General features: G+C 42.9%; 1 protein-coding gene and 1 long non-coding RNA gene across 4 annotated transcripts; one reads left to right on the forward strand and one right to left on the reverse strand.

Moving 5' to 3' along the window:
* Positions 1 to 1,466: 1,466 nt before the first annotated feature.
* LOC118557843 (NLR family CARD domain-containing protein 3-like) lies at positions 1,467 to 24,125 on the reverse strand. 2 transcript variants are annotated; one of them, XM_036128298.1, is made up of 5 exons: positions 23,915 to 24,125; positions 21,049 to 22,897; positions 14,732 to 14,914; positions 6,147 to 6,320; positions 1,467 to 1,593 (listed from the first exon to the last, which is right to left on the reverse strand). In XM_036128298.1, exons 1-5 carry the CDS (start codon positions 24,078 to 24,080, stop codon positions 1,470 to 1,472), a joined length of 2,496 nt encoding a protein of 831 aa, XP_035984191.1. In that variant the 5' UTR covers positions 24,081 to 24,125; the 3' UTR covers positions 1,467 to 1,469. The 2 variants fall into 2 exon arrangements, with proteins under 2 accessions (XP_035984191.1, XP_035984192.1); XM_036128299.1 differs by lacking the exons at positions 1,467 to 1,593; positions 6,147 to 6,320 and adding an exon at positions 13,979 to 14,007 and having other exon boundaries at positions 23,915 to 24,123.
* On the forward strand, positions 5,434 to 5,890 carry LOC118557900. 2 transcript variants are annotated; one of them, XR_004928095.1, is made up of 2 exons: positions 5,434 to 5,585; positions 5,683 to 5,890. It is a non-coding gene; the product is annotated as an uncharacterized LOC118557900 (long non-coding RNA). The 2 variants fall into 2 exon arrangements; XR_004928096.1 differs by having other exon boundaries at positions 5,434 to 5,581.
* Positions 24,126 to 27,129: the final 3,004 nt, after the last annotated feature.

The following is a 27,129-nucleotide window of genomic DNA, read 5'->3' on the forward strand; positions in this document are numbered from 1 at the left end:
CTGACCTCAGCAGAGCAGAGCTGCATGATGAGCCTCAGATCCAACAGAACCAGAACCATTTAGCAGGAAGAACAGAGAAAATCCTCCAAAGAAGATCTGAAAGTCTCTGAGCTGCTGCAGAAAGTGTTTCCATGCTCACCAAAGGAGAAGCTGGAGCAGATCAAACTTTATCTTTACTCACTTTTAGATTTTACCTTCAGACAGAAGGAAATAAAAAGATTTGATGTAAAATTCTGAAGAAAAGCTTCATCGTCTGATTGAAGAAACCATCATTTACTCACTGAGCTGTTTGCAGCAACAGATAAAAGGAGCAGAGCTGCCCAAACATTTGCAGAAAACATCTAAAATATGCTGAAAAACCTCCAGAAACTGCATCACAATGAAGCAAACATGCAGCCTGAAAACTTTAGAGTTGAGCTTTATTTCAGATTTCTGGGTTACAGGCTGAAAATGAAGCAGAGAGAAAAAAGATCAACTTTGCAGTTTCATTATATTCAGATCAAAACTCCATGGAGCCACTAAATGCAGCTTAGTTTTCATTTAATCCACATTGGTCCACAGAGACAAACAATATCAGGCACTAAATGACAGACATGATCAGATAAACAGGATCAACATTTCTAAACTCAGAGTTCATCATCAGGATCCAGTCAGAGTCTCTTTAAATTAAAACTGCTGCAGCTTCAACCTTTGGATCATCAGGACAGCTCAGCTTCTCTCCTCCACCAAGATCATCACCTCCACTCCCTGCAGAGAGAAGAAGGAGCAACAGAGGAGATCAGTGAGTGTTTCAGCCTCTGAAAGCTGACCATGAACATCCCATCTGTTCCTGAAACATCAGCTGACTAAGAAACATGGAGGCTGTCCCTGAACACATCTGGATGAAACTAGTGAGAGAAGGACACATGTCCAGATGTGCTGAGTGGACTTCAGCAGAGCTTCTGCTCTGTAGAAAGACCACATGGTGACTAAATGTAATGATGGGCTGTGAAATCAGTGATTTGCAGGCTGCAGTCAGACTGATCTCAGAGCTGTGACTAAGATGAAACTGATCAGCTGTTTCCTGTTGAAATGAGAGAACAAAGACTGTGAGATCAGATCTGATGCTCCACAGCTTGATGAATGAGGACCACTGTCTCTAGACATGGTGGAAGGCTGTCAGCTGGAATCCAGCTGCATTTCCTGGAGACATGAACACAACAAGTCATCTTCACATGGACACAAAGACAGGAACACAACAAGCTGCTGGCTCCTCTGATTGGCTCATTGTTGTCTTTGTGTCCAATCAGGAATCCTGTCACCATTCTCCTCCCACTGAGAAGCTGCAGCTTTACTGGAAACACTGGATCTTTGCTTTGGTACCAACTGGGTTCAGAACAGTTCTGCTGACAGCAGCTGGACTCACTCCAACCATCTACTTACAGAGTTTTCAGTTTGTAGTCTGGACTCTTTACAAGATCCTGCAGCTGCTAAACATCTGACTCCTTCAGGTTGTTTCCTCCCAGGTCCAGGTATGTCAGATGGGACGGGTTGGACTTCAGCGCCGACACCAGATGATCACAGCTGATCTTTGACAAACTGCAGTACCTCAATCTGAATAAAGAATCAAAGATGTGAGCTGAAGTCACCAGGGTGCAGGTTCTAACAGTCCAACAGAACCAGTTAAAGAACTCTCATTAATATTAATGACAACAAGCTGCTGCTTCAATAAAGAACAGCTGACTTCAGCTCTTCAACAATCAACAATATCAGAACTTTCAATAGTTAAAACTTGTTTAGCAGTTTTTACAGTCCTGGCTCTCATTTATAAAGTTTGTGTGGAATCCGCACTAAAAGTGAACGCCAAGAAAAAGAAAATGGAGTATGGCAAAAATATTCAGATTAATAAAACCATGCTCAGGCGCAGCAGCAGCCATTTTCCTTTCTAGATCCCAGCTGTAGCGATACATTTGGTACCAGGTTCTGGCTCAGGTTCTGCCCTCTACATGCCCAGATTCAAGCAGAAACGCTCGATGCAAAGCACCTCATGAATATTAATGTGTAGAAAATGTGTCAGCTGATCATTTTTTCATCATGGTGACGTGGCAGCCACGGAGAAAAAGCAAAGAAACATTGGGAAGATTTCTCAGAGAGGCGTTTATTAAATGTGGAAATCAGAGGTAAAAGCTCAGATGTTGTCCACATTAAAACAAGTTGTTAAGAAGCTGTTAAAATAAGTTGTTAAAAAGTAAACCACGCTGTGCTCCGTGCTGAAATTCCCCTGTGGCTGTGGGTTCAGATCCACATTCAGAGGAGAGAGGTTCCCCCCCATTATTACCCCCCGCCTAAAAAGGTGAGCACTGCCTGGGTGTGAGCAGAAAGCCTCCTTCTCTGCTCTCTGGGGGTTGGAGAGCTGCCTTTCAGCTCCTCACAGGGAGGTGGAGCCACTTTCCCCTGTGGGGAACAGCACAATGCATGCTGGGAGTCAGAAGCAGGATATTGGCCCGTCCTCATTATTGGCCAGGAAATAGTTGATCCCTGAAAGCGCGTTTCCTCAATTCTCCATCTGCACGGTCTTCCAGCAGTGCCAATGCATCCAGCCAGCAGCATTACGCACGAGTGTGTTTGACTGTTTGCAGCAATTAAAGTGATTGCTGCTCACCTGGTCACAATAATCTGTGGAACACATCACCCTGGTGATCATTGAAGAGAGGAATGTGAAGGTAGAAAACCCAGAGAAGATGTTAGCAGACTTTGATTTAAGATTTAAGATGGCTTATGGGCATTTAGATTTCTCTGAAATGTCCCAGATGGATTTAAGAGTCACCAACAGCAGAATGAATAATACTGAGGTTTTAATGCTTCTGATCAAGATGATCTCTGATTAAAGTCTGATATGGAGTGAAAGTGAATGTCTGAGAGGAATCCTCATGCAGGTTGGCTGTAATTCACCACTTCACCATCTGCGTCTCTAGTTTCCCCGTCTCCAAAATGAGCGTACGCCTGGGTCAGGGCTGGCATGAGGACCACACATTTTCCCCTCAAGTTCATTTTTAGAGATCCTAACTTCTGGTGGAAAGTGGCGTATGCACATTTCAGCTACATTTAGTGTCAACAAGCTTTCTAAATGACAGCCCTGCTGACTTCAGCTCTTCACCTCTGTCAGCTCCACCAGCAGCTCCATCAATACAAACTCAGCTTCTGCAGCCAAATTATTCAAGTTTCACAGAAAACAAACAAGTCAGCAGCAACTGTGGAGCAAATATGAACAAATGGAGATTAATGCAGATAAAAAACTATTTTAATGATTCCACAGCCATAAAAACATGATGTGATGGAGAATATTTCATGTAAACTGACTTTAGGAGCTGAAGCTCCCAGAAGCAGAACCAGGGGTCCGTTCTTCGTACGTCGCTAACTCAGTTAGCAGGATTTCATTGTTGACGATTTGGCATGATCTTGGATCGTTTGGTTCTTCGAAAGACTTCCTGCACTTGTTGTCATAGCAACATGTGCGCCAGCTTAAACCTGCTCCAGAGCAGGCTTATTTCATGTAAACAAGATTAGATCACTGCTGTATAAGCGGAGGAGATAGGGAAGTCTGCCGTAGCCATGTCCATTTTTACGACTGCAACCTGTTGCAGTTTTTCGAATTAATTGCGTATTGCGCAAGAGACAGGATCCTTTAGTGCAGCGGGACAGTGTAATTGTAGAGAGATTTTCTTGGTGGCTGTTATAAACAGACAAACACATCATTTAACAGTGGCTTTTAAAGAGGAAAAAGTGGTGTTAGAGCCATAAATCTAAAATATTTAAGTTATTTGTATGATGGTTTGCTTTTTATTTTTATCATATTCAGTAAGAAGATTTGTTCGGGCCATTTTATTGTGAAGTTTAGTTTACTTTGAAAGGCTTGCTTCCTGTCGAGCCGTATATTGTATTAGAAAAAACTATGGATGCATTATCTAGCCACGGAGCAATACAGTTTTACCGTGTAAACTGTGGATGACTTGGAAAAAGAAGATTTTTTATTTTTTATGGATAAAGATTTTTTTTTATTAAAATTCCCAGTTTGCACGCATCCTTTACTTCCCGTGCCTAAGGAATGACACCGAAATGTGGATCTCTTGACATAACAAGTGCCTTTTTAAAATAAACTATAATAATTAAAGGCTACCATTTTGTAGAATATTCTTGTATTTCACTTTTACTTGTTCCCATGTTCTAGTGGGTCCCGTGGAGGCTCTGATATCAAAGAACAAAGTAAATATTAAATTATTAAAATGCAAAAATTCATACTGTAGAATGTGATAGAAACATCTACCATGGACAGTATTTAAGCATTAATTTGTCTGCTGCTTTTTGCCAGCCCTCTCTGCTGGCTTTAACAGACTTTGAGGTGTTTTAATTAATGACTCAAATTCGGCATAACCTTCCATTAAAAGCTCGTGTTCTGCTTGGGAGAAAAACTGTGGGCGTTCTTTGGCCATGCTGAACAGCCAATAGCAGCGTTGCTGATCAATGTTTCTACTATCGATACATTTCCCCTTTTAAACAAACGCATGAACGCGCAGTTGTCTCAGATAACTCAATCCAGCCATACTAATCATAAACAACAGGTGTGTTCAAAGAACCCAATTAGCCGGATCATGATTAGCCGGATGAAATCATCTTGGATGTGTCAGTTGATCTCGGATGTTTTAAGCAACGTACGAAGAACGGACCCCTGGTACTGTGACATGTTGTGTCTGAGTGTTTTAGTCAGTAAAATCCTTGCAGAGCTTCTAACAGTGCTGACGCATCAATCGGGGATTATAGATTTGTTCCTGTCAGACAGATTCCAGGAGCTGAAATTCCCTTTTCTAAACTGGCTTGAATCCCCTCTGAGCCGCTTCACATGAGGGGCATTTATACACATTGGGGGTTCCAATGCTGTCCGCTTCTGACCTGAGATCAGGGCTCAGACTCAGTTACACAGAGAGACAACATTAAAAATTGGCTCCAATTCCAGGAACAAACTCAGCAAAGATTTATTACAATAGAAGATCTGAACTTTGTTTTTCAGCTGAATTAGATCCACTTATTCAATTATTTTAAAATCATCATGTAGAAAATGGAGAAAAACTGACCTGATGAAGGTTTAAAGAGATTAAAAACCTTCAAATAAATGAAACATCACTATTTTATTGCTTCTCTCTTCCTCTTCCTCAGTTCTGGATAAAAGCTGCAACTCTAAACTGAAATTTAGCTCATTGTTTCATGTTTTTGTTACACAGGGGAAAATATGTTTCTTTTGTATTTATTTTCAGTTGTTTGTTGTGTTTTGCATGCTTGGATTGTTTTGGTTTTTCTGCTTTCCCCTTTAACAACCCAAACACAATGGGCTGAGGCTGGTTGACTGAGGAGGCGGAGCTCACTAATTGCACAGCTGCACCCAGGTGTCACCAAAGGCTTATAAAAGGAGCTTGAAGAGAAGGGCAGGCAGAAGCTGACCCTGCAGGAGAACGACACACTGCCGAGCAAAGGAGCAGGTGGGATCTGCATGCCAGAACAGACGGCCTAGTACAGAGGATCAGGGCAGAGGGAGCCTCTGCCCGCGCCTGTAAGTAGCACTCTGCTTGGAATAAAGTATTGGTCGGATGAAAGTCCTTCAAGAGGATCTTGGAGCAGAGAGGCTGGCGTCTTCCTACTTGTTTCTTTCAGCTGGGGATCGAAGAAGGTGTGCTGCAGATGGGCGGCCTCCACCAGGAGCATCATTTCTAAGTGGAGCTCAACCCCTGGTCCTAGTTGGTGACTTTTAAGACAATTGGTTAATTGCTGTTTTTAAAGGAAGAAGAAAAGGACTCTTTTATGGTGCCACTATTGCTGTGACTGTCCTTCTGTGGAATAAATCATCTTGAACTGGACTGTTTCACTGGTTGGGTTCTTGAGTTGTTTGCTCCCCCTTGTGATCAAGACAGAGCGTGGGGCCATATTGGCTACATTTTCCCTGACAGGAAGTTAGAAAAAGAAAGAAACTTTAACTGGAGCAAAGCAGTGAAGAAGAAAGCAGACTTTACCATGAAGATCCTCAGTGTGGATCAGTAGAATATCAACCAGATGTATGCAGTTTAGTGTCAACACAACTTTCACATCACACATATCAGAATTAAAACATGGAGTCTTACATCAGTGTCTGAAGTTTGCAGAGGGGAGTCTGGAGGAAACCACAGAGCTTCTTCACTCCACAATCTTTCAGGTTTATGTTGTTACTCAGGTCCAATTCTGTCAGATGGGATGGGTTGGACTTCAGTGCCGATACAAGATGATCACAGCTGATCTGCAAACTGCAGTGATACAATCTGAATAAAGAAACAAAGATGTGAGTTGAAGCCACCAGGATGCAGGTTAAAACTGAAACATGAACAAATAAATGATAAAATGTAGGAAATGAATGCCCCTGAATGTAAAAGTCCCAGAAACATGATGAACTGATGTCTGATATGTGATCCAGTAGAACCGATTCAAAGAGTTAAAGCCAGCAGAACCAGAACATGTTATTGTCACACAGTGGAAATTTGTTTTATTGTGATGGTGTGATTATGTAAATATGTGTGCATGATTTCTCTTTTACTGCATGTTTTTATTGTTGTGGTGTTTTCATCCACTGTGAACTCTGAGGACAAATTGCCTGATGATGGCCACCTGTGGAGTTGTGGGTGTGCCTGGAAGCAGCCTATCAGCTGTTTCACAGACTTGCCAAAGGAAGCTGGCAGAACATTTAAAGGGTGGCCAGCGTGTGTTTGTGTTTGCAGGAGTCCAGTGGCGAGTGAGAGGCGCTTGGGGGCGGACCACAGCAAGGACGCGGTGCAACTGGACCAATCCTGAGACGGCTGCGGGGTGGAACTAAGAACTCACTTCCTTTGTGGACTCTGCTGCTGGACAATTATCCTGGACTGGAAGCCTCCCGTTTTTAGTTGTTTTACTGATTTTAGATTATTTAAAGAAAACGTTTTATTGTGTTTTTTTAAGAGACTGGTTTTTATGAGAAATAAAAACCCTCCATTTCAATCTGATCTGTTCTCTGTTCCCTGGGTTCTGACTCGCTAGCTCCCTCTAATTGTGAAAGGACCTACTGTAACACTGAGCTGTCCAACTTGGTGTTGACATTATCATGACGTGTGAAGGTCCAGATCAAGGTGTGGTTCTCAGCAGTGGCAGCTGGTGATGAAGATGTTCTGGGCTTAGGGTTGGGGGGTGCACTAGAGCTTGGAGATTAGCAGCCAACAATAAACTCTACTTGAACATAAATCCATCCATGATCACTTGCTGCTGCTGGATATTTAAGTCTGATGGCTCTGGCGTCTGTTTAAAATGCTGCTGTCTTCTAGTCTGGCTCAGGGTTCTGCTAGAACAGTGGTTCTCAGAGCCAGAATGTTCTAAACATGGATCATTTAACAGAGTTTCAGCTCACATTGTTCTGGATTTATCTTCAAGCTAAAGCAGCAGCCTGCATGGAGGCTTTTCTCTAAGGAAACATGGCGTCTGTTTAAAGTTCTGCTCCTTCAGTCCCTGATCACTGAACATTGATCCCATGTTCTGCTGCTGGGCTCACATGTTCTCAGTGGGTCTCTGTGTGTCTGGTGCACGCCCGCCGACAGGGGGCCCCATCATCTGCAAATAAAGATTTTCCTATACTACCATCTAGCTCATCAGAAATGTCATTTATCATAATATTAAAAAGAATTGGGCTACACACACTGCCTTGTGAGCTACCATTCTCAACAATATATCTAGTAGAGAAAGCAGCCCCAACTCTAACTTATATTTCTCTACCAAACAGGAAATCTAAAACCCAGTTAGAAATCTTACCACTTATGCCAAGTTTTTCTAATTTAATCCATAACATCCATAACATCTCATACACCTTTTCTATGTCAAAGAACACAGCTATCACTATTTCTTTATTTCTTTGAGCTTCCCTTACTTCTGACTCCAGGCACAGAACCGCATCCATCGTATTTCTCCCTTTACCAAAACCACTTTGAAAAGGACAGAATAAATGTTTACTTTCTAGAAAAGATGATATTCTGTTACAATTCTCTCCATTGTTTTCCCTAATTGAGATTCAAGAGCTATAGGCCTATAGTTTGAAGGCTCTGCTGCATTTTTACCTGCTTCAACACAGGAATTATAACTGACTGTTTCCATGCTGCAGGAATAATCCCCGTCTCCCACACCAGATTAAACAGTTTTAAAATAACATTCAGAGATCATTTAAATGTTTAAGCATTATGTAACAAACTGCATCTTTTCCTGGTATCTTCTTAACTAGAGCTTGTGTGTCTTTGCCCTGGATGAGCAAAGGCGTCCACTCCTAGAGGAGGATCCTCCTTCAGGCTCAGGGAGAACCACAGCGACCACTGAGCGTTCTCAGGTGTGGAGAACAAGTCCATTGCTGGCCTGCAGAACCTGCTCCAGATCTGAGAGATCAGGTGGTGATGGAGGGTCCAGTCTCCCTCTGGTGCTCCTCTCTTCAGGACAGCGGGGATTTAAACTGCTCTGATGGAGAGCAGATTGGGGCGTTTTCAGCACAGCAGCCGTCTGGCCACCTTCAGCAGCTGAGCTGAGCCACGCCCCCTTTATGCCGCTGCTGTGAGCCTGTTGTCGGTGTGGATCAGAAGCTGCTCGTCCCGCAGCAGAGGAGCAAAATGCTGTGTCAGCTTCAGCACCTTTATGTGGAGAGACATGTGGTGTGGCCACTTCTCTGCCACTACCTGGGACAGACACGTTCCTCCCAGCCTGACAGCGTCTGTGAACACCGGGACGTGTGAAGTAGGTCTGCTGAGGGGAACTCCCTCTGACACAGTGGGGGGGTTTCCCCAGTGGGCCAGGTGGGCTCCCACTGACGAAGGGACTGCAGTCATCCTCTGCCTCTTCTGGCCACAGGGTCTCTGCGCAGGCGGGTGGAGCATCTCTGCAGGCAGGCGCCTCATATGAAGCAGAGCCAGCGGAAGCAGCAGGTGGGCTACTGACATCATCCCCAGCAGCCGCATGACGGACAGAGCTGTCACTGTGTGGAGGTGTGACCCGGCGGAGCAGCGCTGACAGCATCTGCTCTGGGCTCTCATGGTGGCCCAGTTTAGCTCCTAGCAGCTGGGATGGAGAACAGAACTTTTACCACTTCATGGAGAACCCAGTTCTGTCAGCTGTGGAGCCAGAGCTCTGGTCTGCACCGCCGCTTCCTCTCTGGACCGAGCCAGCAAGAGCAGGTGCTCAACATAAAAGAGGATTCTCATCCCTGCAGAGCGCAGCGGCATCTGGAGAACGTGCGTGGAACCAGAGAGGAACCCAACGACAGGTTGTAGTGACAGGGAATCCCCTGGAAGGAGAAGCGCAGATACTTCCTCTGTTTGGGGATGATGGAACATGGAAGTAGTCCTTCAGATCTATGGAGGAGAACCTGGTGAACGTTCTCCAGCAGCTGTCTGATTGTCAGCATGTGGAACCGTCTCTCTGTGATCAGAACCAGTAAATAAAGGGAATAGAACCCCGTGGAGAACCCTGGAAATGACGTCTTTATCCAGGAGTTCCTGCAGTTCTGACTGGAGAGCAGCGCTCTGCTCTGGAGACGCTAGAACCGTCTCCATGACTCCTCTGAACCGTGGAGGAGAGAGGAGGTGCAGCGCTCTGCTCTGGAGATGCTAGAACCGTCTCCATGACTCCTCTGGACCATGTGTCATGTTTTTTAAGGATCTAGCCCACATGCAGAAATAGTTCGGGAAGCCAACACACAGTTTAAGATGTTTAATATAGGAGCAGGAAGCAAAACAAGATGGAGACTGCTAGACACCGGGATCGAGGCCTGAACGTCTGGGCAGGGTTAACTGCAAGGGAGGAGGGAATAATGAGTCATGCGTCGCAACCAGAGATGGAGCCAGATAGTGCGCAGCTTACCCTTAGTCGGAGAACAATGAACTGGGAAGAGTAAGTGCCGAGGGAGCTAGTGTCTACTCTGGTGTGTGGGTGGTGACTGGAGGGTGGCTGATGGAAACTGGCGAGGAACCTGAGGCAACCTCCACAGGCGGTAGACAGATGGATTGCAGGAAGTGAAGAGCGTCCGTGGAATCCGGGAAGAGGAACCTCACCCCGACTGGGTCTTAGCCAGTAAGTTTGAGGGGGAGCGCCAGAGCAAAATCTGAGCATTGAAGACCACTGGAACACCCTTCATCAAAACTCCAGGACAGGTAAGTGCATCCAAGCACATGCAACTGTGATAAAAATATAGAAACCATAAATTAATCCAAAGTAGTAGAATCAAGCAGACTCACAAAGCAGGACTCCAGGACTTGGTCAGGCCACGTCGTACCACGACTGGTTAAGGCTCCGGCGTCTTCCATCTGTCTCAGCACTGCTTATTAAGCCAGTGGAATCCCCTCCAGATGAGCCGCAGGTGTGGGGCACACCCCCACAGTCACCAACACCACCTGTGGGAACAGACCCAGAACCAGAGCAAACAGACAGCACCCTGACACCATGGAGGAGAGAGGAGGTGCAGCGTGGAGCCTCTGCTGATCAGTCTGAGGAGGAGAGGGGGAGGAGAGGAGGAGGAGAGGAGGAGGAGAGAGGAGGTGCAGCGTAGAGCCTCTGCTGATCAGTCTGAGGAGGAGAGGGGGAGGAGAGGAGGAGGAGAGGAGGAGGAGAGAGGAGGTGCAGCGTGGAGCCTCTGCTGATCAGTCTGTGAGGAGGAGAGAAGGAGGAGAGGAGGAGGAGAAGAGGAGGAGAGGAGGAGAGAGGGAGGAGGAGGACAGAAGGAGGAGAGGGGGAGGAGAGAGGGAGGAGAGGAGGAGAGGAGGAGAGGAGGAGAGGAGGAGAGGAGAGAGGGAAAGAGAAGCGGGATAGAGGGAGGAAAGGAGGAGGAGGCGGCTGATGGAAGAGGAGGCTGATGGAGGAGGAGGAGGAGGCTGATGGAAGAGGAGGCTGATGGAGGAGGAGGAGGAGGCTGATGGAGGAGGAGGTTGATGGAGGAGGAGGCTGATGGAGGAGGAGGTTGATGGAGGAGGAGGAGGAGGCTGATGGAAGAGGAGGCTGATGGAGGAGGAGGAGGAGGCTGATGGAGGAGGAGGAGGAGGAGGAGGAGGAGGCTGATGGAGGTGCAGAGGGAGGGTCCAGGAGCCGTGGAGCACCTGAACTCCTGACGCTGGCCACGGTGCTCCAAGCAGCCGGCAGACCAGCGAGGGACGTCGGCCCGGAGCGAGGCCTCACCAGGTCCTGAAGCGTCTCTGACTCCTCGGTGTTCTTCTGGATCTTCTCCAGCGCCGATTTAAAGTGAGGAGCCAACAGAGCATCCGGGCTGATGGGCCTCCCAGCATCTCCTTTTTTACATCCTGGGAGGAGAAGGATGGAGGAGAACAGCTGGAGCCAGATATTCCTCTGGATCATGGTCTGCCAGGCAGAAATGGTCTGCAGACTAATAGAAATGATGATTCTTCAGTTTTTCTTTGGTTTCCTTCTTGGTGCTCAAACTTGTTGGCTTTTTGCTGAACGGTACCGCTGAGTCCAGAGAGCGTCTGCTGCAGTAGAGCTTTTTACTTTTCAATATTGTGCTGTAGTTTTAAAAACCACACTGCTGGGTCCTGGTTCTGGTTCTGTCTGATTGAGCTGTCAGACTGAAGAGGACGGTTCCTCTCTGAGCCGCACCAACAGAACAGCAGCTTCAGGACAAAGCTGAGCTGCTGGAACCTGCTGGTGCCGTCCATCCAACCATTTTCCAACAGGCTTATCCCTGCTGGGGTCCTGAGGGCTGCTGGTGTCTATCTGCAGCTGTCAGTGGCTGAGAGGCGGGGTTCACATGGACAGGTAAGCAGTCTATCACAGGACAACACAGAGACAGACAGGACAACCAACCATTCACACACACACTCACACCTAAGGAGAATTTAGAGGGGCCGGTTAAGCTAACAGTCATGTTTTAGGACTGTGGGAGGAAGCTGGAGTACCCAGAGAGAACCCATGCATGCACAGGGAGAACATGCAACCTGCTGGTGCCGTCGCTTTGATTTAGTTTATATTTTCCCTCTTTGTTCTTCTCAAACATTCATTATTTAGATATTTAGCTATTTTATTATTTTTATTTTACTTGTTTATGTGTATGAATGCAATCCTGGCACTACTCTGGAGGAACAAACATTAATATTTCATGTAAAGATGTGACAAAGAAATGAAAAATAAAGCTAAACTAGAATCGTTCAACTTCTGAAGAAGTTGAAGAAGGCGCCCGTCTGGTGGTGCGCGTAACCGTCAAAGGCAAAGCTTTCTTAGTTCCTTGGTCGTAGGCTCTCATCGCTTGGGGATTTTAAATCAAATCTTCTAAATGAAAAGGATTTGTGTTCATCAAAACCTGCTGATCAGGAAAACTTTGTGTCTGCAGAGATGCAAACTGCATATATCGATCTGAGACGCAGCTAATGAGCTAATTGGCGACAGCCGACAGTCAGCGTTTGCCATTCATTTGCTATGGTAGTCCTAAACCACTACTAACGTAATACACTTTTTGGCCACAAGCGTCATTTTGGGGGCGTTGTTTCCACCTCTTCTCTTAGAGCCATTTCTAATAGAAAGATGAAAAGGCAAAAACGGTCCAGACAAAAGGTTGTAACGTTTACATTTGTAACCTCTGCCTTACATAAACACTAGAATTAAATCTTAATAAATCAAAGTATAGACAATTATTTCAGTAACTCAATTCAGTAAGTGAAATACACTATATAAAGGGGTTGGACAATGAAACTGAAACACCTCTCATTTTAGTGTGGGAGGTTTCATGGCTAAATTGGACCAGCCTGGTGGCCAATCATCATTAATTGCACATTGAACCAATAAGAGCAGAGTGTGAAGGTCCAATTAGCAGGGTAAGAGCACAGTTTTGCTCAAAATATTGCAATGCACACAACATTATGGGTGACATGGGTGAGTTCAAAGGAGGACAAATTGTTTGTGCACATCTTGCTGGATGTGTCAAAACTTTCTTCAATTGAATAAAAACGAAACTGAAGTAATAATATTTGGACCAAAAGAGGAGAGATCAAAAGTTAGCACACAGCTTCAGTCTCTTCAGCTAGGAACCACTGATAAGGCCCGAAATCTGGGTGTAGTGATGGACTTAGACCTGAACCTCCAAAAGCATTTACAGACAGTGACAAGGTCGGCTTTCTATCACCTGAGGAACATTTCCAGGATTAAAGGACTGTTGTCTCAAAAGGATCTGGAAAAACTAATCAATGCGTTTATATTTAGTAGAATTGATTACTGCAACAGTGTTTTCACAGGTCTGCCTAAAAAGTGGACCAGACAGCTGCAGCTGATCCAGAACGCTGCTGCACGCGTCCTCACTAAGATTAAGAAAGTAGAGCACATAACCCCAGTTCTAAAGTCCCTTCACTGGCTCCCTGTATATCCGAGAATAGACATTAAAATACTTCTGTTAGTCTATAAATCCCTAAATGGCTTAGCACCTAAATACATTACAGATTTGTTATCAGTGTATCAACTTTCCAGACCACTAAGGTCTTCTGGCTCCAGCCTACTCTGCATACCTAGAACCAGAACTAAACACAGAGAAGCAGCATTTAGTTCCTATGCTCCGCTTATCTGGAACAAACTTCCAGAAAACTGTAAAAGTGCGGAAAGCCTGAGTTCTTTTAAATCAAGATTAAAAACACATTTGTTTAAAATTGCCTTTGACTGTTCTAGTTAAACTGTTTTACTGTTTTTAATGCTCTTCTTTGTTTCTACATTCTATCTCTACTTGCTTTTATTCTATTTTCTATCTACATTTTATTCCTACTTGTGTTTATTTTGCTATATTTTAATCATGTAAAGCACTTTGTATTGTCTCAGGACTGAATTGTGCTATATAAATAAATTTCCCTTGTCTTGCCTTGCATCTGTGACCAAGACAGCAAGTGTTTGTGATGTATCAAGAGCCACGGTGTCCAGGGTAATGTCAGCATACCACCAAGAAGGACGAACCACATCCAACAGGATTAACTGTGGACGCAAGAGGAAGCTGTCTGAAAGGGATGTTCATTTATATCAGTTGTTCAAATTATTTATTTGTTACTTGTAAAAAAAATAAAAATATTGGGTACCCCCAGCGGGTTGTGAACCTGCGACCTTTGGTGCACCAGCCCAACACCTAAACCACTGTACCAAAAAAAGTGCCATGCTGAACTCTGTATTATGGAGAGGTCAACTGTGTCTAGGAAGTGGTTTTGAGAAGTGGTCTTTGGTTAATTTTGTCACCACGGTAACTTTAAATGGCGTCAAGTACAAACACTTTGCGGCATCGAGACGCACCTTTTGATATATAGTTTGTGGGGGTACAGCCTACGGTTCAGGCTGTATTAACGGTGACGGAAGAATAAAAAGGATTAAAGAAACCCTTATTAGGTGCATAGTATAAGGCCTCCACCATGCATTTTCAATGCATAGGCGGGCGCCTAATTATCTGATCTTGTTGTCTAAATCTTTCCCAAATCAAATTAAAACATCTCCATCAATAAATCACATAATTTGACTTATTTTCCTAATTTTTGTTCTTCAGTCCAAAACATTTTAAGTGTTAAATGTTCAATACTGAAAATATCAAAGAAGAAAATAAATAATTGACAAGGCAAAACATTTGGACTGCAGGTTGTCTGGAAAGAAAAAATGTCAGAACAAAATTATTAATTAAAATAAGTATTAAAGTAGCAGTGAAGATAAAACCAACCTCAGCTTCTTTACTTTACAGAATGGAGTCTCCAGGATCTCACAGAGACGCTTCATCTCAGAGTCTCCAAAGGTTCTCCCTCCATCGATCTGATCTATTTCCAGGTCAGTCAGGGAGGGGTTGGACTTCAGAGCTGAGGCCACAACTTCACATTCAGTCCATGAGAGACTACAGCCCACTAATCTGTGATGAGAGAAAGAATCAGATCAGTTGTAGTTAAATCAGACTAATAAACACTGATAAATAGACTAAAAGATGATGACTAAACAGTGATGTCATTATCAGATGAACATCTGCTCTTCACATCAATGTCCTGTTTGACCCACACAGAGAATCTCTTCAGTCTCTTCAGGTCTTGGTTCTACTGCAGAGCTGCTGTGTCTCTGCTTTGGTTAAAGCTTCATTTAACCACAAAGATGAAGAAAGATCATATAGAGTAAAACAACAGAACGGACTAAATCTATCTGGATGTCCATGGTAGCATTTGGCCATCTCCTCTATGTAAATTATCACCAGATTATCTCTAGACATATGTGAGTCTAGTGATAATACACTATGGTTGTTTTGGCTTCATCTCACTTCCAAATCATCTCTAACTATACATACAAGTGACGCCTCTTTCTTTTACTGGAAGTGACCAAACTGGGTAAAATTACTGGTAATGTATCAAAAAGAAAACAGGAGGCTCCAGTTTTCATTTAGTAAAGAGAGTCATGACTTAATGTAACAGATAACAGCATTACGTTACTTCCACTAGAACACAGTGTGTTACTACAACTGCATCAATAAAGCAGCTTTTCTTCCGAGCATGCTCTCCGCTGCAGGAGTTTACCAGTGGCTGACTTAGTTTAGCACTTTACTTCTTCAGTGGTATAATAGCTGAAGTACATTCTACCTGCTGCTGTCTGCAGTGGAGGGAGCCCTATTTCATTTACTACAAAGTCTGTTTTAGCTTGATATATTGCTGCAAGAGAAGATTTTGTTACAACCATTTATAGCTGGTTGCAGCTTGTTAATGTGCAATAATTATCAAGTTCAAAAACATTTGGTTTATTTATTGTTTTATGATGAATATTGCGTATAATAGTAATCATCATATCTACATAATTATATTAAAATTGATAGATGTCTTGACTCTAGACTCACTTGTGCCACCACACACTAAAATGGTAGATTAGTGGACAATGTTCCCACCTCACTGATTCCTCACCGCTATCATTAAGTATAAATTATGCTGGTGCCAGACGTTACCAATTAGTGTTTTTTCTACAGTCACTTAATAACCTGTGAGACGCAGAGCTTGAAAAGCTGCAGCGTTCACTTGACCCCCGTGAGCAACATAAATGTCCAAAACCTGAGGTTATATCAAGCTACATGGCTTAATAAAAGAATCAAGTTACAGCATAATTTCTTTTAGATTTCTTAGTTTAGATCAAACTGATTTAGCCCGATTGCATGAAATTACAACATGGATTTTTTTAAAGAGCTGTATAGCATATTTTTATTTCAGAGGAGCAGTCCTGCTATGGAAGAACTGAGAGATGTGCACATCTTTCAGGGTTCTAATTTTATTGCCATTAAATTATTTACATTTTCTGCAGTGAGATTTAGCACCAGCATGTAGTAACCCATGTAGTAACCTGTAGTTATTAAAGTATTTCTGATTCTGATTAAAAAAGGAGTGTAATAATGCCGGCAGAAACTTACAACTACTTTATAACTTTATTCAGTGAGTATTTGTACATGTGGGGTCTGTTTCATGTGATCCATTCATGCGGGTGTATCTAGTAACAAAATCTATTTTACAAGAATAAAGCAGCAGCTGAATTGACTCAGTAAGGTGGAGTTTTGGTTGAAGCAGACATAATTTCTGCAGATGAGCCAAAATCAGAGCAAACTGGATTTTCCTCAGAAATCTGACATGGACCACAGAGCCGTTTACTTGTTAAGAAGGTGCAATATTGAGTGTAAATGTTGTGAATAGAGATTAAACAGACGTGATTCTCCTCATATCAGGCAGTCTTGGTATGTTGGAAAAATCCCAGGAGAACAGTTTTGTGTTTTTCTGTTTAACCCACTAACTGGACAGTAAGGTGTTGACACACCTCTTTCACTTTTAAACCAAAGGAAAACATCTCCACTTCCATGTCTAGTCAGTTAAAAATGAGACGCAGTTGACTGGATCCATTCTCCACCGCTCCCCCAGCCCAAAAAATTAACATAATCTCACTCTTAACATTCCCTAAAAGTTGAGAGGTGTAGCGGATCTAGTTAGCTGAAATCTTTCTCTTCTAACTCTGTTCCAGCTCCATAACATAGTGGAACAAGCCAAAGGGCTCCTGAGAGACACTGTGGTGTTGTTAGGCTTGGCTTGTCATGGACTATTGCTGCTGTCCTCACAACAGGAGACTATGTGAAGCTAGACAGCCAACAAGATGAAAAACTTCTCCACACAAGGCTTCACTTCTCTGAGGAACCTTTATGCAGAGATCTGACCAAGATAGGAGGTCTCACTCTGATTAAATATTCAATTCAATTCAATTCAATTTTATTTATATAGCGCCAAATCATGAAACATGTCATCTCAAGGCACTTTACAAAGTCAAGTTCAATCATATTATACAGATTGGGTCAGATTATACAGATTGGTCAAAAATGTCCTATATAAGGAAACCAGTTGATTGCATCAAAGTCCCGACAAGCAGCATTCACTCCTGGGGAACCGTAGAGCCACAGGAAGAGTCATCTGCATTGTACATGGCTTTGCTGCAATCCCTCATACTGAGCAAGCATGAAGCGACAGTGGGAAGAAAAACCACCCATTAACGGGAAAAAAAACCTCCGGCAGAACCGGGCTCAGTATGAACGGTCATCTGCCTCGACCGACTGGGGTTACAGAAGACAGAACAGAGACACAACAAGAGAAACAAAAAAGCACAGAAGCACACATTGATCTAGTAATCTGTTCTACATTAGATGGTAGTAGCGGGTGAGCCGTCTTCTTTGAATGATGTCACAGTTAACAGAACGCCAGACCAGGTGTACCTACTATGAAGAGAAAAGAGAGAGAACAGAAAGTTAAAGCAGAAATGACAACACATAATGCATAATTGAAGAACAGTAGAACTCAATATAGTGAGAAAATTAGATCCTGATATACTCCAGTAACCTAAGCCTATAGCAGTAAAACTATAAAGGTAGCTGAGAGTAACATGAGTCACTAGTTATAATTTTTGTCAAAAAGAAAAGTTTTAAGCCTAGTCTTAAAAGTAGACAGGGTGTCTGCCTCACGGACCAAAACTGGGAGTTGGTTCCACAGGAGAGGAGCCTGATAGCTAAAGGATCTGCCTCCCATTCTACTTTTAGAGACTCTAGGAACCACCAGCAGACCTGCGGTCTGAGAGCGAAGTGCTCTGTTAGGAACATACGGGGTAATCAGAGCTCTGATATATGATGGAGTTTGATTATGAAGGGCTTTATACGTTAGAAGAAGAATTTTAAATTCTATTCTTGATTTAACAGGAAGCCAATGAAGGGAAGCTAAAATTGGAGAAATATGATCCCTCTTGTTGATTTTCATCAGAACTCTTGCTGCAGCATTTTGGATCAGCTGAAGGCTTTGAACTGCATTTTGTGGAATTCCTGATAGTAAAGAATTACAATAGTCCAGCCTTGAAGTAACAAATGCATGGACCAGTTTTTCAGCATCACTCCTGGACAGAATGTTTCTAATTTTGGCGATATTCCGGAGGTGAAAAAAGGAAACTCTGGAAACCTGTTTAATATGGGATTTAAATGACATGTCTTGGTCAAAAATAACACCAAGATTTTTTACTTTATTACCAGAGGCCAGGTTAATGCCACCCAGATTAAGTGATTGGTTAAGAAGTTTATTTTTTGAGGACTCTGGCCCAAAGATTAAAACTTCGGTCTTGTCAGAATTTAGATGCAGGAAATTTAAAGTCATCCAGCTTTTGATGTCATCAAGACATGACTGCAGTCGAAGTAATTGATTGGATTCATCAGGATTTATGGATAAATATAGCTGAGTATCAGCATAACAGTGGAAATTAATCCCATGCTGTCTGATAATTTTGCCTATCGGAAGCATATATATAGTAAAGAGAATTGGTCCAAGGACTGAACCCTGTGGTACTCCACAGGTGACCCTAGAGTTTGAGGAAGATTTATTATTAACATGAACAAATTGGAATCTGTCTGACAGATAAGATTTAAACCAGCCTAATGCTTTCCCCTTAATCCCTACAGTATGTTCAAGTCTTTGTAGGAGAATATTGTGATCAACTGTATCAAACGCAGCACTGAGATCTAACAGGACAAGTATAGACACAAGTCCATTATCTGAGGCCATGAGAATATCATTAGTGACCTTCACCAGAGCTGTTTCAGTGCTATGATGAGCTCTGAAGCCTGACTGAAACTCCTCAAGTAGGTCATTACTTTGTAAATGTTCACAAAGTTGATTAGCAACTACTTTCTCAAGAATTTTAGATAAGAAAAGAAGATTAGATATAGGTCTGTAATTTACTAACTCATCTTGATCAAGAGAAGGTTTCTTAAGTAAAGGTTTAATAACAGCTACTTTCAAAACCTGTGGTACATATCCATGTACTAAGGATAGATTAATCATGTCTAAAATAGTGCCACTGATCAAAGGGAATATGTCCTTAAACAACTTGGTTGGGATTGGGTCTAACATACAGGTAGAAGGTTTAGATGAAGCTAAAATTTTAGATAGCTCAGAAAGCTCTACTGCTTCTAAACAGTTCAAACACTGCGCAGATTCTAAAGATTCCTCCAATGCTGCCTCACTTACTGAGGACGAGGTAATCATGTTTGGGAGGATGCCAATTATTTTATTTTTAATGGCATCAATTTTATTTATGAAGAATCCCATAAAATCATTACTACTGAGAGCTAAGGGAATGGATGGATCAACAGAGCTGTGGCTCTGGGTAAGTTTGGCAACTGTACTAAAGAGAAATCTAGGATTATTTTTATTCTCTTCAATTAATGATGAAAAATATGCTGCTCTAACTCTGCGGAGGGTCTTGTTATACAACAATAGTCTGTCCCTCCAGATTAAGTAGGATTCCTCTTGGTGTGTAGAGCGCCATTTTCTCTCCAATTTCCTAACATTGTGCTTCAAGGAACGCAGCTCTGAATTAAACCAAGGAGCCAGCTTCCTGTGAATAATCACCTTCTTTTTCAAGGGAGCTACATTGTCTAATGCAGAACGCAATGAGGAAGTCACATTGTTAGCAAAGGTATCGATTTGTGAATGGGAAGAAACAGCAATGCTGCCATCTACAGGGCATTTCTGCAATACTGAGGATATTAAGAAGGGGACAGACTCTTTAAGTTTTGATACAGCATTATCCGATAAAAATCTACTATAATGGAACCCTCTTTTGGGGGTGGAGAATTCAGTTAGATTAAACTCAAATGTTATTAAAAATGATCAGACAGGACAGGGTTGTGAGAGAATACTGTTAAATATCACACCCAAACCTTTTTAACTGCTGTTAGCATGGATTTACTTAGACTAATTTTAAACTATGAACTAGTTTATCATCTTATTTATGTCATTTATTCACACCATGAATTTATTGCTGTCTTTTAACACTGTTCATTTGTTCTCTATTGTTCTTGACCCCAATGGTCTTTTACCTGGTTAAATAAAACTAAAAATGAAAATGTTGCTCCTTCCCTGTTTCTTGGTGTAGGGGTGCTGGAGAGGCAGATTTAGACAGAGACAGTTCTGCACCATGAGTTCCGTGTCTGTTCTGTTTAGGGACATCCTCTGTTCTGCAGTCAGCTTTAGAAACCTGCTTGCCTTCAGACAACTGTTTGTTACACAATGGTTGAAGTGCAAATAAAGCCAGATGTCTCTTCTTGTGGGCTCACCTATGTGGCTTTACACAGTGGGGGGGGGGGGGGGGCTTACTCCAAGGGTTAAAGATGTCAGTGACAGTCGTAGACACTGGGAGACAAACATAGTTGTGGACTGTTTCAGAGAACAATGTAAGCTAACCTATTACTTAGAGGTTAGGAACTGAACAGCAGACAAACCAAGGCTTTTCAACCATGCCGCTCATCTGGGCTGTTTTGTCTGAGCTGCAGCAGAGCTGACCTGAATGAGCTGAAGATTTAGAAATCTGATGGTTGAAATACTCCAAAGTATGAAGGAAGTAGTTAAAGGTCCAAATACGTCCAGAACCGACTGAATAATGAAGAATAAACCGGACGGCAATAATGCTGAATCAGCATTAGTCAATGAAGACATCTGGACTCACCGAGCCTTTCTGCAGTTCCTCACAGCTGTAACCAGTCTCAGTCGTCCCTTCTCTGATGTGTTGTACTTCTCCAGGTCCAACTCATCCAGAACTTCCTCTGACATTTGCAGCATGTAGGCCAGAGCTGAGCACTGGATCTCTGAGAGCTTCTCTGATCTGTTCTCTGATTTCAGGAACTGTTGGATCTCCTGATAAACTGAGAGGTCCTTCATCTCCATCAGACAGTGGAAGATGTTGCTGCTTCTGTCAGGAGAGATTCTATGTCTCCTGGCAAATAAAATCTTTATTTTATCACCAGTGTTCATCTCCTTCAGGTTAGTGATGACTCTCTGGATGGTTCCTGGACTGTTCTCTGTCTGACCCAGCAGGCTTCCTAAGAGTCTCTGGTTGGACTCCACAGAGAGGCCATGAAGGAAGCGAGCAAACAGGTCCAGGTGGCCATTTTTACTGCTGAGGGATTTGTCCATGATTCTCTTCAGGAAGTCATCCAGAGATGTTTCACTGTATTCTTGTCCCAGGTAGTTCCTGCTAGTGTAATCTTTTCTCAGGAAGTTCTCCACCACCTCTGTGTTCCTGCTGGTGAAGCAGTGGAACATGTAAACTGCAGCCAGAAACTCCTGAATGCTCAGATGAACAAAGCAGTAGACTGCTTTCTGGAAGATCACGCTCTCTCTCTTGAAGATCTCTGTACAAACTCCTGAGTACACCGAGGCCTCTGTGACATCCAGACCACACTGCTGCAGGTCTTCTTGGTAGAACATGATGTTTCCTTTCTCCAGATGTTCCAACGCCAGCCTCCCCAGCTTCAGGAGAACTTCCCTGTCAGCCTCCATCAGCTCCTGTGGACTCCTCCCATGTCCTCCATGGTACTTGTTCTTCTTCCTCCTGGTCTGGACCAGCAGGAAGTGAGAGTACATGTCAGTCATGGTCTTGGGCAGCTCTCCTCTCTGCTCCGTGGTCAACATGTTCTCCAGAACCGTAGCAGTGATCCAGCAGAAGACTGGGATTCCACACATGATGTGGAGGCTCCTGGAGGTCTTGATGTGGGAGATGATTCTGCTGGACAGCTCTTCATCACTGAACCTCCTCCTGAAGTACTCCTCCTTCTGGGCGTCGCTGAAGCCTCGTACCTCTGTTACCCTGGCAACACATGAAGGAGGGATCTGATTGGCCGCTGCAGGTCTGGAGGTGATCCAGACCAGAGCCGAGGGAAGCAGGTTCCCCTTGATGAGGTTTGTCAGCAGAACGTCGACTGATGACTTCTGTGTGACGTCAGAAACCAGCCGACTGTGCTTGAAGTCCAGAGAAAGTCTGCTTTCATCCAGGCCGTCAAAAATGAAGAGAGGTTTGTGGCGAGCCAGCTGCTCTGCTGGGAGCTTCTGGAGGGTTGGATGGAAGACATGGAGCAGCGTGAGAAGACTGTGCTGCTCACCTCTGATCAGGTTCAGCTCCCTGAACGACAGCAGAACCACCACACGGACATCTTGGTTCTCCAAGCCCTCGGCCCAGTCCAGAGTGAACTTCTGCACTGAGAAGGTTTTCCCAACACCAGCGACGCCGTAGGTCAGAACCACTCTGATGGCTCCATGTTGGTCAGGTAAGGCTTTAAAGATGTCGTGGCACCTGATTGGAGAGTCATGGAGGTTCTGGATCCTGGAAGCTCTCTCCAGCTGCTTCACCTCATGTTGGGTATTAACCTCTTCACTCTGTCCCTCTGTGATGTAGAGATCAGTGTAGATCCTGTTGAGGAGGGTTCTACTTCCTGGTTCATCACTTCCTTCAGTCACACGTTCACATCTCCTCCTCAGACTGATCTTATGTTCCTCTAGAACCTCCTGCAGAACAACATCTGCTGGAACAGAGAAGAAGAGACAACTGAAGGAAAAAACTGATTTAGTGATGAAGTTGGAGCAGAAACATCTGGAACATCAGGAGGTGTCATCATTAGAAGGTCTCTTAGTCCACATGATGTGATGCTAACCAATAGGATCTATCCTTAGAAGCAGAACCTTGTTAGATGGTCAGACAGCAGAGTTCTGCCTCTGCTTTGTGGCCAGTATCTGTTCACTGTCAGGATCTGATTCACAAAGCAGATCAGATGAAGAAATGCTGACAGAAACATGCAGCAGCTTTCAGCAACATGAACTCTTTAGCATCAGGTCACCATTGTCCACATTTCTCTGCTTCTATCTGACCTTCTCCCACAAACACAGCAGCTACAGAAGAGGCAGAGAGACAGAAAAAGTTTCCTGGCAGCATTTTCAGCCTTAATGAAGAAAATCTGGAGGAAATGCTCTAATCTGCCAGAGAAACAGCTCCTTGGATCAGGTAGTGTTCACATTTCAGATGCTTTTCTCCCTCAGAGACTGGATTGGATGTTTTTAGAGAATAATTACAGATTAGAAATGACATGGGACTGATTTGGTCCTTTAGAAGTAAACAGCAGATAGAAATATTTCATGTTTCTACAAATATATCTGCTGTAATCTGGGATCTATTGTCAGAGGAAATAAAGGTTTCTGTCTCTCAGACTTTCCTCCCCTCTTTCTGTAAAGCAGCAGTGCAGCAGGTTGTTTTCTCCACCTTTTTGTTTCCATCAAAATGAGCAGCAACTTTAAGGAGATGTTCAGTTTTAATGCATTTAGCACAAATGTCTGAAAACAGAACCACTTCAAAGCAAACCCAATAGGTTGTTGGGTTGAACACAGGTGTTACATTTACAGCAGCTGGAAATCCAGAGATTCAGGTGAAATAATCAATCCCAGAAAGACTTAAACACTTAGATTCCCAAATGCCAACTAAAGACGAGGAATTAGTCCAACAGAGACGATAGAAGGAAGTTCTGATTAGAGATGTTCAGTCTCACCTGGAGCACAGCTGCTCTGATTGGCTGCCAGCAGTGCAGGTCCTCTTCTGGGTCTTTTCCCACACTGGGGGCAGGAGGAAGGTCCTGATGGAGCAGACTGGACCCAGTATGACGTGATGCACTGTCTGCAGAACCAGTGTCCACAGCTGGTAGAGACCGGGTCCATCAGGACCTTCTGACACACAGCACAGCAGGACCTCTGCTCCTCCACACCAACGCTTCTCCTCTTCCTCCCTCTGTGAAGACATTTCTTCATCACTGAAACAGTTCATTACCAACAGGGTGGAGCTCCTCCTAAAGCTGGAGATGTTCATGGAGGTCCACCACAAAGAGCGGACCAGAAGCTGGGTCAGAACAGAACCTCAGCTTTGCTTTCTCTTCATGGAAGCACGATGAGTGAACTCAGATGTTTTCTGTGTTCTTCATCATTTAATTATTTCTTGAATAAGCACAATCTGTACTTTATCTCTCTTTAAACAGTTTAGCATGGCTTTCCCCTTTATCACATTATTAAGTACAGAACCTAAAGGTGCCAGAAATCACAGTATAAACCATTTCATGTAGTTGATATTGCTGCATATGTAACTTTTACAAAGAATTTCATTTTAATAAATAACATCATTGTGTAGTTTTTTTTTGGCCAAACATCCCTCCTCAGTAACAGGGTTGTTATGGTAACGATACGCAGATCTACCAGGTTGACTTCACTCTGATTGGATACAACCATATTTAAAGAAACTTGTCATAAGCACCACTTCCCCTCCATCCATACTTCCCTTCTCAGAGCAATATACCTCACTCCCCCGTGAACATCCAGGGGCAGGACATAGAAACTATGGAGAGTTTCAAATACCTGGGTGTTCACATCAATAATAAGCTGGACTGGACTCATAACACTGATGCTCTGTACAGGAAGGGCCAGAGCCGCCTCCACCTCCTGAGGAGGCTGAGGTCCTTTGGCGTGAGCAGGCCCCTACTTAAGACCTTCTATGACTCTGTGGTGGCCTCAGCCCTCCTCTACGCTGTCGTCTGCTGGGCTCCTGGCAGCGCAGAGCGGGACAGAACGAGGCTGAATAAGCTGGTGAGGAAGGCCACTTCTGTCCTGGGCTGCTCTCTGGACTTGGTGGAGGAAGTGGCTGAGAGGAGGGTGTTGTCCAAGCTCACATCCATCATGGACAACACCTTCCACCCCCTGCACCAGACTGTAGAGGAGCTGAGCAGCTCCTTTAGTGCCAGACTTAGACATCCAGTCTGTAAAAAGGAGCGCTACCGCAGGTCATTCATTCCTGCTGCTATCAGATTTTACAATGCTGCACTGTAACTGTAACTGTGACCATAACTGTAATAATTAATGGGCAGTAACCAAGGTGCAATAATCTATTTAATACACTGTCCTACAACCCGTGCAATAATCCTGATGTAGTGACTTCTGCTGCTATCAACACCTGAACATATGTCAGCACACATGTATGTATGTATGTACAAATGTATACAATGTATATGCACATATATACGCGTAGGTACGTATGTATTTAGGCGCATAGATATATGTATATATTTAAGTATATAGATATGTTTATATATATATATATATATATATATATATATATATATATATATATATATATATATATATATATATATATATATATATAGACCACTAAGAATGTAAATAAGACATCATATGCCCATTCCTATTTGCTTTTTTGTATTTTTTTTGGTATTCTTTTTGATCCATTGTATATATGTATATTCATTGTATATAACTGAATGCACCTTCCCTACTCTGCACCTTCTTGTATGAGCCGATGTGACGAGTGAATTTCTCCATTGTGAGATCAATAAAGACTATCTTATCTTATCTTATCTTATCTTATCTTATCTTATCTTATCTTATCTTATCTTATCTTCATGTCAAAGTGGATTCAGAAAAGGAAGGAGTACAATGGATCCAGTTGTGCGTTTGGAATCAGATATTAGAAAAGCTCAGATTAATTGGGAAGTAGTAGCAGCAATATTTTTTGATATTGAGAAAGCATATGACATGGTATGGAAGGATGGGTTGCTTATAAAATTATATAAGATGGGGATTACTGGAAGGGTTTATAATTGGAGTAAAGATGTTTTGTTTAATAGAGTTATACAGGTACAGATGGGAGAAACTAGATCTGATATATAAAATTGATAATGGAACTCCACAGGAAGGTATTATCAGTCCTTTATTATTCTCAATCGTGATTAATAATGTTTTTACAGAAGTAGATCAGAATCTCATACAGTCATTATTTACTGATGATGGAGCTTTGTGGAGAAAAGGGAAAAATGTAAGGCTAGTGTATGAGAAAATACAAAACGCTATTAAATCTGTTGAAAATTGGGTTGATAACTGGGGAGTTAAACTCTCAGAAGATAAAACAAAGACTGTTGTGTTCAGTAGGGAGAAAATTGAGGAAACTGATTTAAAAATCTATGGAGAAAAAATTGAAAATCAAATTTCGTTTTTTGGGAATCATATTTAATTCTAAGCTTTTATGGAGTGATCATGTAAAGTATATTGAAGGGAAATGTAAAAAAGTAATAAATATAAAGAGGTGTTTAACAGGATTAGAATGGGGCACAAACAAGATAAATTTAAAAAAGATTTATCTTGCCTTGATCAAATTAGTGTTGGATTAAGGATGTATAGTATATAGGCAGGCTGCAAAAAAAGTGATTAGTAAATTAGACGTAATTCAGAATCAAGTTTTGAGATTTTGCTGTGGAGCTTTGAAAACATCACCATCTTTGGCAATGCAGGTGGAAATGGGGGAGATTACTTTAGAAATAAGACAAAAGCAAATTATGCTGAATTACTGGGTGAGTTTGCAGGGATATAAGGAGGAGAATAATCCAGCAGTAAGAATCCTGACACCTTTCTGGGAGAGTGGAAAAGCTAAGGCAGACTGTTTTGCATGGGCAGCAGATAAATGCAGTAGGGAAATAGATATACAGGGAAAGAGATACTGTGCTGCGGTGCCTCATCCAATTACACCTGTTTGGTTGTTTCTTTCTGTGAATGTTGATCTAGAGGTTTATAAACAAATGCAGATTAATAAATATAATAACTGGGTAAAAATTGTAAAGGAAAGAAATGAGAATATGTATAAATCCTTTAAAATTATATATACAGATGGTTCAAAAGATTTAGTTACAAATAAAACAGGATTTGCTTATGG

Source organism: Fundulus heteroclitus, chromosome 24 (assembly GCF_011125445.2).
Source record: "Fundulus heteroclitus isolate FHET01 chromosome 24, MU-UCD_Fhet_4.1, whole genome shotgun sequence".
Taxonomy (NCBI): Eukaryota; Metazoa; Chordata; class Actinopteri; order Cyprinodontiformes; family Fundulidae; genus Fundulus; species Fundulus heteroclitus.